General features: G+C 36.0%; 1 protein-coding gene across 3 annotated transcripts in view; it reads left to right on the forward strand.

Moving 5' to 3' along the window:
• The first annotated feature begins 1,421 nt into the window (after positions 1–1,421).
• LOC144960658 (neural cell adhesion molecule 2-like) overlaps positions 1,422–14,022 on the forward strand; it is a 39,059-nt gene continuing 26,458 nt past the window's right edge. Inside the window, exons 1-2 of one of the 3 annotated variants that reach the window (XM_078893926.1) lie at positions 1,422–2,070; positions 12,651–12,695. In XM_078893926.1, the coding sequence (XP_078750052.1) occupies positions 2,049–2,070; positions 12,651–12,695 (67 nt within the window). In that variant the 5' untranslated portion in view covers positions 1,422–2,048. Of the gene's footprint in view, positions 2,071–6,572; positions 6,653–12,650; positions 12,696–14,022 lie in introns of those variants that run through there. The other 2 variants (XM_078893927.1, XM_078893928.1) reach the window with 2 other exon arrangements.

Below are 14,022 nucleotides of genomic sequence, written 5' to 3' on the forward strand. Positions count from 1 at the left end.
ACAACAATAAAAAAATAATAATCCGCCATTTGATTTAAAACACTTATAATTAACACTAGTGTATTGTCTTAGAATAAAAATTATGTTACTAAACGCTACTCAACTCTGTTATGTACTGTTATTCTTTTCATTTTTAACATATGATTTGTAGACATTTGGGTGTATTCCTCTTAGTGGGGACATGTGCTTGTGTCCGGATGAGACTTTTAGGTGATCTCAAACTAAGTACAATAATAGTGTGCTCTTGGAATCTACATCTGTTTCCTATTGGAACCAATTCCCCTTTGTCTGCCTTATTCTTGGATGCTTTAATTGTAATTCTAGAACTTTTTACTATCCCATTTTCTTCCTTTTTACTGGCGCTGATATGACCTTAATGTGTTGCAAGCGCCGTAAAACCCTTAAAAAACAAACAAACAAACAACCTAATTACAACTGTTGTTTTTTTAAAGGCATGAAGATTCGATTTTGTTTGAGCGGAAGTTAAAATGTCGGATATTGTTTTCACCTTCGGTTACTCTGAATGAGATTGTGTAATATATAGATAGTATGCGCTTGGCTAAGAATCTCATAACATTGCCACCCGGAAGTATAACGGACCAACACACAAAACTGTGTGTGACCATGAACTTTTATAGTCTGGTTGATACAGTTTAGTGAGAATCACTCACAAACGCGGATGGCAAAATACAATAACAAAGGCTTGAGTGGCGTCATCTTCGTTCTATATATATATATATATATATATAATATATATATATATATATATATATATATATATATATATATAGGTCAACAGAACTAACATTGGATCGTAGGCGCTTGGCTAAGAAACTCACAACATTGCCATCCGAACGAACAAACACACAATACTGTGCGTAATCATGAACGTTTATAGTCTGGTTAATACAGTTTAGTGAGAAAATCTCATAAACGTGGATGGCAAAAAGCAATAACAAAGGCCTGAATGACGACATCTTCGTTCTATCTCTAGGTGCTCCTTAAAGTCACTTTAGGAGGGAAAATAGAAATAATTAGACTTGATTGCTATAGATAGTTCGAAGATGACGTCACTCTGGTCTTTGTTATTTTTTTTTTTTTTGCCATCCACGTATATGAGTAATGCTCACTGAACTGTATTAACCTGACTATAAACGTTCATGGATACACACAGTTTTGTGTATTGGTCCGTTATACTTCCGGATGGCAATGTTATGAGCTTCTTAGCCAAGCGCATACTATCTATACTTTTACTTTTTTAAAGGGTACACAAATGTGACCCGTCGTCTCAAAACGGTATTATGTCGGAACGAACCAGATGCTTAAAAGCCGAATTAAATGTTAAACTGGTCAAAAAATATAAATTGTTGGTATTGGCACCCTAAAATATGGTATCCAATCTCCTCAGTAAAACATACAAACTCAACACAAGTCTGATAGTTCTGGCTATTAATTCCATTTTCAACATCTTAACCAACCCGAATTAATACCGTTTTGATGCGAAGGGTCACAAATCATCAAAACCCACCAAAAATAAGAATAAAAAGATAATCGCCATCCGCCAGGCTTTTCCCTCCGCCCGCGACGCGATGATAAAAATCCTCCAATTTGGCGGAAAATTCGCCAACCTGGCAACACTGGTGTGTATAATATCGTGTACAGAATCCATTCTAGCCGGCATCGTGTCCCGGCGGTTTAGAATAAGAGACTAAACATTAAATTTAGTGCCAAATATTATTCTTACGTAAATTGGTTGATTAAGAATTTTCTTTTAAATGAATTTTCTTATGACATTGGATATTTTGGGGTCATCCGGTTAAAAAAAAAAAAAAAAAAAAAAAGACAAAAAAAAAACAACAACAACACGTCGACGCGATAGAATAGCACTAACAACAAAATCATCGACAACATAATCAACATCATCAAAATCGACATCAACAACAACATAACAACATAAACAACAACAACAACAACAACATTATCAAAATCAACATCAACAACAATAACAATCTTTGTACCAGTCGTAACACCAACGTCAACACCAAGACATGGAGCGTACGATGTGTTTAGGTAAGATATTTTGCTTTGATGTTTTACCAAGTTTTGTGCGGTTATTATGTGGTCTAGTGGTATGACACTCGCTCTCGGACATGAAGTTCCTGGGCTCGAGCCTCGCTCGGCGCATTGTTAAGTCATTGGAAAAGACTCTTTACTCACATTCTCTCACCTTACTCAGGTGTAAAATAAGAACCCGGCAGTCAAAAGCGTTGTCTCTGTCAGAAAAAAAAATGGTATTATCCCCTAATAGGCGTCATGTCTCGTTATTTATGTTCCGTGTTGCTGTTGGTCAGGGACCCTTTGCAAAGTGCTTTGAGCACGTTTAGTGGATATTGCCCTATACAAAAGCTCACTTTAAAAAAAAAAAGACAGATAGGTAAATGTGACCCTTCGCCTCAAAACGGTATTAAGTGGGGTTGGTTAAGATGTTGAAAATGGATTTTATAGCCAGAAATATCAGACTTGTGTTAAATTTGTACGTTTTATTGAGGAGAATGGATACCATATTTTAGGGTGCTAATACCAACAATTTATATTTTTTGACCAGTTTAACATTTAATTCGGCTTTTTAGCATCTGGTTCGTTCCGACATAATACCTTTTTGAGACGACGGGTCACAAATAGTAAACTTTTACATTGCGCATTATTGTGCTCAAATTATTTCACAGCAAACTGCATGGAATTATGTTTCAATTTCATACAGCAGGTACTTGTCGCCTGTTGGGCGTACTTTTACACTAACAATCTTACAATATCTTTTTGTGGATATACTCGTAGCCGGGAAATCATTCACATCTGAGTCGAGTGAGGTAATGTGTGAATAAAGAAAAAAGTAATACTAAACTGCTCTACGGCTCAGAAACATGGACCTTGAACAAACAAATAGAGAAAAGAATTGAGGCCTTTGAAATGTGGACTTTCCGTCGCCTTGGAAAAATCAGTTGGAAAGAAAAGAAAACAAATCAAGAAGTCTGTGACATCCTTGATATCAGACCGACCCTAATGAAAGTAATAAAAACAAGAAAACTAAGGTATTTTGGACACCTAAGACGCCATCAAACTGTCAACAAGGACATTCTTGAGGGTAGAGTTGAGGGGAAAAGAGGAAGAGGCAGGCCAGCAAGAACTTGGATAGATGATGTGAGGACATGGACAGGATTGTCGACAGCCGAATGCAGTCAGCAAGCCGTCAACAGGGAAGATTGGCGTGTCATTTCAAGTCGACCTCAACCCATGAGATGACACTGGAAGAAGAAGAAACTGCTATAGACTGTGAACTGTAATAAGTAATCTACTACTTTTTAAAAAATATAATACAGTTGGATTCAATAGTCTGATGTCACGTCGCCCAGCCACGGCGGCCATCGTGGTTCTAAACAAAGAAAATCGGCACTTTATATAGAACTTTTATGGAACTTTTATCGAACATTTCATATGTCTTTTGATCAGAATGTGTAAAAGTCAAAACATGGTCAGATTTACAACGTCGTTTTTTTTTCTCCTCTGGATACGCTTTCATGCTCGTCGTAGAAATATTTCATAAGGGCATCCGCCATTGTTCCGATAGTTTAGAGCCAGTTACTAAGTTACCATGCGTCATTACGAGGGAAATGACGTCATGATATTGAAGCGTATTGGGGATCAACATTGTTCCAAACAGCCAATATAGAATTTATGCCATAGAGCACAGAATTACTGGCAAATCAAAAAAAGAGTTTAACTTTCTTACAGATTATATGTGACCCTTCGCCTCAAAACGGTATTAAGTCGGGTTGGTTAAGATGTTGAAAATAAATTTACAGTCAGAAATATCAGACTTGTGTTGAGTTTGTATGTTTTATTGAGGAGAATGGCAACCATATTTTAGGGTGCATGTCAACATTTATATTTTTTGACCAGTTTAACATTTACTTCGGCTTTTTTAGCATCTGGTTCGTTCCGACATAAACCTTTTTGAGACGACGGTCACAAATAGTAAACTTTTACATTGCGCATTATTGTCTCAATTATTTCACAGCAAACTGCATGGAATTATGTTTCAATTTCATACAGCAGGTACTTGTCGCTTTGTGGCGTACTTTACACTAACAATTCTAACAATATCTTTTTGTGGCTATACTCGTAGCCGGAAATCATTCAATCTGAGTCGAGTAGGTAATGTGTGAATAAGAAAAAATATACAAACTGCTTTACGGCTCAGAAACATGGACCTTGAACAAACAATAGAGAAAAGAATTGAGGCTTTGAAATGTGGACTTTCCGTCGCTTGGAAAAATCAGTTGAAAGAAAAGAAACAAATCAAGAAAGTCTGTGAAATCCTTGATATCAACCGACCCTAATGAAAGTAATAAAAACAAGAAAACTAAGGTATTTTGGACACCTAAGACGCCATCAAACTGTCAACAAGGACATTCTTGAGGGTTAGAGTTGAGGGGAAAAGAGGAAGAGGCAGGCCAGCAAGAACTTGGATAGATGATTTGAGGACATGGACAGGATTGTCGACAGCCGAATGCAGTCAGCAAGCCGTCAACAGGGAAGATTGGCGTGCATTTCAAGTCGAACCTCACCATGAGATGACCTGGAAGAAGAAGAAACGCTATAGACTGTGAACTGTAATAAGTAATCTACTATTTTAAAAAATATAATACAGTTTGGATTCAATACTTCTGATGCTACGTCGCCCAGCCACGGCGGCATCGTGGTCTAAACAAGAAAATCGGCACTTTTAATAGAATTTTATGGAACTTTTATCGAAATTTTAATGTCTTTTGATCAGAATGTGTAAAGTCAAAACATTGGTCAGATTTACAACGTCGTTTTTTTTTTCTCCTCTGGATACGCTTTCATGCTCGTCGTAGAAATATTTTCATAAGGGCATCCGCCATTATTCCGATATTTAGAGCCGTTACTAAGTTACCATGGGGTCATTACGAGGGAAATGACGTCATGATATTGAAGGTATTGGGATCACATTTTCCAAACAGCCAATATAGATTTATGCCATAGAGCACAGATAATTGGCAAATCAAAAAAGATTTTAACTTTCTTACAGATTATATTGACCTTGCTCAAAACGGTATTAGTCGGTTGGTTTATGATGTTGAAAATAAATTTACAGTCAGAAATATCAGACTTGTGTTGAGTTTGTATGTTTTATTGAGGAGAATGGCAACCATATTTTAGGGTGCTAATGTCAACAATTTATATTTTTTGACCAGTTTAACATTTAATTCGGCTTTTTAGCATCTGGTTCGTTCCGACATATTACCGTTTTGAGACGACGGGTCACATATCCAAGAAAGTTGCAAACCTTCTTATTTTATTTCGGGCTATTCTATCATCCGTTGACTCCAATCAATAGAGCAGTAAAGTTAGGTGCCCCAAACGTAAACAATAACAAGTTGCTAGTGATTTCCGTTAGGGACCGGAATAATTTACGCACAATATAGGTCTCCCAATTTTGTAGTTTGAGTTGTAGGCAATACACTTTCAGTATTGAAAATATGTTTACATAAAATCTAACAGTTGCAGAAATAATAATATAAGACTAAATTATTCTGAAAATCAGGCTCCGAATAATTCTCGTTTTGTTCACACCAGCGCAATAATTTGCTCTGGTCTAAAAATAGATAGACTGTAACTTTTGATAAATTTTAGAAAATTTTACCTTTTGTTCCATAAAATATCCATATCTAGACATTATTTGATGCATGATCGAGTATTTATGAATATGTGTTTCTTTTGCCACCTAACAGCCAAATTTTAAAGGTTATTTTTTTCTATTATTTACATTGGAACGTGAGCTGTCAAGACAGGAACATGTGGTTTGCCACGTGCTTCTCGACCTTTGTTTACGTTTGGGGCACCTAACTTTACTGCTCTATACGAAGAAAATCTGCTAGGTCGTATCTATTACTCAGTCCTTTTTGAATTCATTGCGAGTATAACTTTTACTGCGTAATTCTAGCAGATCCACAACAAAAATTGATGACGTACTTTTAAACCTCTCTTGATACTTCTCAAGAAATAATTACTCTACTCTTTTCTTTTTTTTAAAATTGGATTGGCAACATTGTACCTTAAAGCCAATGGAATTTTTTTTTTTCATCGAGCACAGAAATACCTGTAAATCTAAAAATGATAAAATTCTGCTAGACCATAATCATTAATCATTTTTTTTGGCAACGAAACAGAGTAATTCTCGATCCTTAATTTGACCTTGGCTCTAGATTATCTGGCCATTTTATATTAAGAGGCAGATTGTCTTTTAGAGATGAAATGGCAGATTGGATTTTACCTGCAAAATTAGCATATTTATTGTATTCGTTTAACTTAAGCTGCATAATTTCAGGTTTAAAAAACATTTCCTCGCGGATTTGAATTATTAAGAGAACAAATCAATTGGGTGAAGTTACTTTATTTATTTGTCCAATCGTAAGACAGCATAGTTTGTCAACAACAAAATATGATTTAGGTCATGGTGGAATTTATTTATTTTATCTATCCAGCTAGAACAAAATTTTGTTTCCATCCATTTTTGTTGTCGTCTGCTAAACATGATTTGACATCATTGTATTCGATTCGGAAATTGTATGTAAGTGTTCTGCGTTTAAATCAAAAAAAAAATTACCATTGCATTTATATTTGTTAGATCGATATTGCATGGGCTATTGCATAAATATGTTTAATTCAGTAAACTGAGTGGAGCAGGCACTTAGACTTATGTATCTATGTAGAGAGGCGAGCCGGGCTCAGGGTTGCCAGATTAATTTCAGGCATTCTGTCAACTGGATTTTAAAAATCTGCCAAATACCACAAAAATCTGCCAAACCGTACTATCTATAGTACCCCCTTTGAAAACTCATCAGTTTTGTTAAACAAAAAATTCTCAAGGCCGATGTCATAATTTTTTTTTTCATTTTCCAAGTTTAAAAAAATCACTAATACATAAAAATTGCCATGGAAAACGTGGAGTAGACCTATACATTCATTCCTAGGCCACGGAAAATAAAATCTGCCAAATATCTGCCAAACTGCCAAACCGATCTTTCTCTGCCAGAGGACTTCAAATTCTGCCAAAAAAAAGGACATTTGGCAGAAAATAATCCAAATTGGCAACCCTGGCCGGGGTTACAAATACTTAACTTCTTTATCCTTACCAATCATTCGTTTGGACAATTTTTTTTTTAAACTTACCGCTTACCATCAAAAGCAGTTTAGATTTGAAGATGCATTTGTTTTCTATCAAAAAACATTCGGTACTGGACAATCCTTGATGAATTTCAAAAGTTGTGTTTGAAATTATATCCTAAATTTTTTCATGATTCATTCCTCGCGAAATCGTGTGGGTTTACGCCTGTTTTAATGGTGCTGTTGCAAAACAAAAAAAAAACAAAGGTTTTTTTTAAAAGTTTATTGAGAAAAAGAAAGAGACGGAAAAAGTGTCCCTAGATAGGTATGCAATTTGGTGCATAAGTGCAGTAAAAATTGGTGCTCAAAATTAGTTCGTAGCGGATGCGAGACTCTGTGTGTGTGTGTGTGTGTGTGCGTGTGTGCGTGTGTGTGTATGTTTGAGTGTGTGTGTGTGTGTGTCTTTTTTTTTTGGAACTGTGTTTCCAGTCCACCAGTGGACCTCTTTTGATGAAAGAAGACTTGGTGTTAGGTCAAAGATCGAATTTCGCCGCAAAAAGGTTGCATTGCTACTGGGTTTGCTTCCCCCCCCCCCTCCTTTTTTTCAACTTAGTATTGTTGATTGTTATTTCCTTTTTTATGATGAGCAAGTCTGTAGGAGTCTCGCAGGATGCAGGAGTACTGCAATTAACCCTTTGTCAGTGACTCTGATTTTTTTGTTTTCAAATAATAGTCTCCATTTATATTAATAATAACTCAGAAAGAAAAAAGCGTTTCCACCATAAGAGCAGTAAGAATATTGATAAAAAGCGCTTTGAGCACGTTGGGTGGATATTAATAGCCCTATATAAAAGCTCAAGTTTTTAAATTGTATTTTGTTTTTTGTCTTTTGATGAAAACGGTAAGATTTTATTTTTGGTCTAAGTAAGATTGATTATCGCCTTTAAAAGGTTAAGTTGCTTTGTTTTTTCAGGGTTTTTTTTTGTTTTGTTTTTCAAATGCGAATACGCTGCTTCTTCTTTTTTTTTCCTCAACTGGCAAGCTATCACTGTACTTACCCGCATGGCTTGCACACACAAAAGGATACATCTAGGTCACAAAACCTGACATCCAGGTCACAAAATCAGACAACTAGGCCACACATCAAGACATCTCTGTATCGTTTGTTCCAAGATAGCAAAACAAACCAGACGTCTTGGTGTTCGAAAGAGCTTTCCATAAAATATTTGGTATTTGCAAGACCCCTAGAAACCAATTCCTTATACAGCTCTTGTGCACGATTACTTATGACCTTGATTTCTTTCGTACCCACCCCCAAAATCCCACTTATTGTGTGTTATAGGCAGAACATAATAAATAGCTGGGCTGCCACATGCGTGACTAAATTGGCCAAAGAGAGGCATTAGACACCCATTACCCGATGTTTTGGTTTTTAATCCTAGCCTAGTGAGAGAGAAAAACAAAAAAAAAACAATCATACATGTATCTGCAAACAGCAGAACGTTTTCATTTTACAATGAGATGGGAAGGGGAAGGGATAACACTATGACAAGAGAGAGAGAGAGAGAGAGAGAGAGAGAGAGAGAGAGAGAGAGAGATATGGGCGGGGGGATGGGGGGATAGTAAGGGTGAATGGGTAAAGATGAAAGAAACAATGGTTGCCTGATGACGTAGATCAAAGGATTGTTACAGCGGTGTTCACGGAGCGTACTTCGTGAAATTTTAACCTTTTACAGTGACACTGATTTTTTTCTCCAGATTGCTTATGCAGAATAAATCGTTTCCACCAAGAGAGCAGTGGTAAGAGTATATTTCGACTCGGGCTTCAATTAAACCATAAATTGCAAAGCTTGTCTTTTAATGATAACATTAAGACTAAGATCTGGAGTTTGGGGAGTGTAAGATGGAATCTCGCCATTAATGGTTAAAATTGTTTTGATTTTTTTTAATAACACACACACACACACGCACACACACACACACTTACGAGCGCGCGCGGTCGCGACAGCGAGGACCATCTATTGCTTGTGTTGCAACGGTAAACCAGTTTAACGTGTACGTAGATCCTGAGGCTAGATGCCCCGTTACCGTGTACGTAGGCACTCCCAAAAAAAAAAAAAAATAAATAAATAAATAAACTGTGTTTTCAGTCCACCAGTGGACTGAAAACACAGCTGTGTATTCAGTCCACCGGAAATAAAAATATTTAAAAAGGACCAAATATCGTCGATATTTATCTCAATATTGACCACATTGATACTGAGCCTATTGTAGGTTAGGCATCATCAAAAATGGACAGGCATAAAATTTATGGCAATTTGACGGCTCGATATTATTATTTACAGCGTTTTATTTACTCTCGGAAAGTCTTGATGAGAGTTGCTCGAAATCGGGAGCCCGAGATTCTTACCGTGGCTGTTAGATAGCCATTGGCCTGACCGATCTGGCCAAAATTGGCCACACAGAGAATAATGTTTCTATAATTTATCAAAACCGATGATTTTTTCCAAAGAGATCAGAGTTTTGGTATTGTTTGCCCAAGGAAGATTCTATTTGGCCACTTTTCACATCGATCACTGGCCTCGAACTTACCTGTGCCCCCCCCCTCCTCCCCCCCCCCTGCCCTGTGCTGTCTTGACTTAGTCTTCTTCCAACGTCTCTTTCTTTCACAATCATTCCTAGTCCTTTGGCTTGTAGAGCTAGTATATTGTTCATTGTCTATCATGTCTTGTAAAACTAGACTTTTTTTTAATGGTATCCCATTTCTTCCTTTCTACTAGCCCGATCTCTCTCTATCTATCTCTAATCTCTCTTTCTCTCTCTCTCTCTCCCTCTCTCTCTCTCTCTTTCTTTCTCTCTCTATCTCTCTCTCTCTCTCTTTCTTTCTCTCTCTCTCTCTCTCTCTCTCTCTCTCTCTCTCTCTCTCTCTGACGCTCCCTCAGACATATTCAAGACCCAATAACTATAAAGTTGTTCTGTTAACTTTTTGTTTTCCTTTTTTTTTTGTTCGTTTTTCTCCTGGCTCATATTGTTACGTACAAGGAATGCACAAGGCAATAAATTTTGACGTCTCGTTCTAAATTAAAATAATAATATTAAAAGTGAGTAAAAGTAAATAAATAAGAAAAATGTTAAATGTCGTTCAAACTTCTTAAGTCACCAGGAATGGTGTCAATGTGTTGAAGTTGAAAATTGAGAATTTTTTGACTGGTATCCTATTTCTTCCTTTCTACTAGCCCTATCTATCTCTCTCTATCTCTCTCTCTAATCTCTCCCACACCACCCCCACCCTCTCTCTCTCTCTCTCTCTCTCTCTCTCTCTCTCTCTCTCTCTCTCTCTCTCTCTCTCTCTCCCTCTCTCTCTCTCTCTGATGATCCCTCAAACATATCCAAGACCCTATAACTATAAAGTTGTTCTCTTAACATTTTTTTTGTTTTGTTTTTTTTTTCTTTTTTTTTCTTTTTTTTTTTATTTTGTTTGTTTGTTTTTGTTTCGTTTTTCAACCGACTCGTATTGTTACGTACAAGGAAAGCACAAGGCAATAAATTTTGACGTCTCACTGTGTTCTAAATCAAAATAATAATACTAAAAGTAAGTACAAGTAAATAAATATCAAATATAAAAAATGTTAAAATGTCGTTCAAACTTTCCAAGTCACTAGAAATGGTGTCATAGTGCTGAAGTTGAAAATTAAGAATTTGTTTGCCAAGGTGCCAAAAAAAATGAAAAAAAAGAAAGAAAGAAAGACAATATTATGCCTAGAAAGGAACTTGAACACCTAACCCACCCCACCCCAATTAGTTACGCTATGCTAAATCAGCTAAGATAAGGATGAATACCTGGCAAGTTGTGGAAAAATACCTGGTAAACCCGCCCGGGGGAGACAAAGAAAAACACTCATAGACCAACTGAAGGGCTTCACCAACCTAACAATCCAAGAGCTGTTTGAAAAAGCAAGAGACGGGGAGGAATGGAGAGAGATAATTCATGCAGTATCCGAAGCCTGGACCAGGCATGGAACCTAGAAGAAGAAGAAGAAATCAGCTGGCCACCTCGCCTTCTGGTCAAACAGTTTAGCCCGTATAATTATAATCTCTTCCGGTGGACTGAATACACAGCTGTGTATTCAGTCCTCTGGAGTAGAACGGGACATGATGCCTGTTAGGAGATATTACAATTTTTTTCGGACAAACACAACGCTGTTAACGGCCAGGTACTCATTTTACACCTGAGTACGGTGAGAGAAAGTGAGTAAAGAGCCTTTTCCAAGGGCTCAACTATGTGCCGAGAGCGAGGCTCGAACTCAGGACCTTCCCATCCGAAAGCGAGTGTCATACCACTATACCACAAATACCATCATTCTGAGATCAGAAGATCACTTGCACAAGGCATGTATCCAATTCCCCAGAAGAGTGGTTTTACACTTCCATTGAAATAGGAACCAGATTTTTTACATCACAGTTTTCTTCCAATTCTTTTTGATTCAACTAAGTGACGAAGTCAGTATCAAACACTTCTTGTAATACAGCTGTCTCGGAAGAAGGGGGTTATGAATGGGAAATAACTCCGCAATTGTTATGGTGTGTGTGTAGTAACGACAGGGTTATGTCCCATGCATTGTTATCTCGTCTTGATGAGTGAGAGCCGAGTGAGAGCCCCAGTTTATTCTTATGTAACTCTCTCTCTCTCTCTCTCTCTCTCTCTCTCTCTCTCTCTCTATATATATATATATATATATATATATATATATATATATATATATATATATATAATTTTAAAGTTGGTCAAAAATATAAATTGTTGGCATTAACAACCTAAAAGATAGTTTCCATTCTCCTCAATAAATCGTATAAACTCAACGGAAGTCTGATATTTCTGGCTATAAATTCAATTTTCAACATCTCAAACAACCTGACTGAATACCGTTTTGAGGTGAAGGGTCACATTTGTTACAGCACAATATATTTTTTTTTTAATTCAGGTTTATTGTGTACATCACAAACTTTGAATAATAATCCCCGTTTAATTAATAAGAACATAAAGTTGTTTTGTAGAGAGCTTGTTTGAGTTTAAAAATCAAGTTTTTGGCTTGGTAATCCTGCCATTTTGGGAAAATACTGAAAATCATCGGTAAGAAGAGAGTTAACTCTCTCCTTACCAGTCATTTTCATGATTTTCCCCAAAACTTCACACCCAACTAACACAAAAATACATTTTATCACTCAAACACAATAGCAGTAAAGTTCTTGCGATAAAAACTTTCTTTAGCAAAGCATGTTCTATTACAGACTGTTCATTATCTTTAAATGGTATGATGTACAAGAGAGATTTGATTAAGAAAAATGTTGGTTGTATCGTAACGAATGTGACGATTTTCCTATAGTTGGTAAGGAGAGAGTTAAAACTTAAAAACACAAAGCACAGTTAGTTTTAAAATGTCTCTAATTCCAATTTGTTACAGTGAGACTGTTCTGTTTGGTTGTCGCACTGGTTGTCTGCCAAGCTGGTAAGTTTACGATAGTCAATTATATCATAGATCTTTATATGTGACCTGTCGTCTCAAAACAGTATTATGTCGGAAGGAACCAGATGCTTAAAAGCCGAATTAAATGTTAAACTGGTCAAAAAATATAAATTGTTGGTATAGGCACCCTAAAATATGGCATCCATTCTCCTCGATAAAACATACAAACTCAACACGAGTCTGATATTTCTGGCTATAAATTCCATTTCCAACATCTTAACCAACCCGACTTAATACCGATTTGAGGCGAAGGGTCACATATTATTATTAATTACGCCCTTTCGATACGGCACCATTAGATCCTGTCACCTAGTCATTCCATGAAGGAATATAGATAATCCATCAAACAGGATGTTTGATGTCAACAGGAATCACAAATGTTGTCCCAGTGAGATCCCGTCACCAGGCATTCCATGAAGGAATATAGATAATCCATCAAACAGGATGTCTGATGTCAACAGGAATCACAAATGTTGTCCCAGTGAGCAAATTGGGGGTTAATAATTTAGCTAAATGTAAAATAATAACAAAAGTACCTGAAGCGGAGCTCGAAACTTGGTCCTTCCAGGTCACAGTACTCTCAGTGGTGGGCAGGGAGGTACTTACTGTGTCTTCTGTGTAGTAGTAGTAGTAGTAGTAGTAGTAGTAGTAGTAGTAGTAGTAGTAGTAGTAGTAGTAGTAGTAGTAGTAGTGGTAGTAGTAGTAGTAGTGGTGATAGTAGTAGTAGTGGTAATAGTAGTAAGTAGTAGTAGTAGTAGTAGTAGTAGTAGTAGTAGTAGTAGTAGTAGTAGTAGTAGTAGTAGTAGTAGTAGTAGTAGTAGTAGTAGTAGTGATAGATGTAGTAGTAATAGTACTAGTAGTAGTAGTAGTAGTAGTAGTAGTAGTAGTAGTAGTAGTAGTAGTAGTAGTAGTAGTAGTAGTAGTAGTAGTAATAGTAGTAGTAGTTGTTGTTGTCGTTATTATTGTTGTTGTTAGTATTGCTGTTGTAGTAGTATTTGTTGCTATTGTTGTTGTTATTATTGTTTTTGTTGTTGTATTAATAATAATAATAATAATAATAATAATAATAATAATAATAATAATAATAATAATAATAATAATAATAATAATAATAATAATAATAATAAAAAATAATAATAATAATAATAATAATAATAATAATAATAATAAATAATAATAATAATAATAATAATAATAATAATAATAATAATAATAATAATAATAATAATAATAATAATAATAATAATAATACTTTATTGCATCCCAAAAAGGAAATTTTTTGTACAGACGTGTTATGATTTACACAATA

Source organism: Berghia stephanieae, chromosome 15, assembly GCF_034508935.2.
Source record: "Berghia stephanieae isolate SIO BIC M18660-M18661 chromosome 15, UCSD_Bste_1.3, whole genome shotgun sequence".
In the NCBI taxonomy this organism is placed as follows: Eukaryota; Metazoa; Mollusca; class Gastropoda; order Nudibranchia; family Aeolidiidae; genus Berghia; species Berghia stephanieae.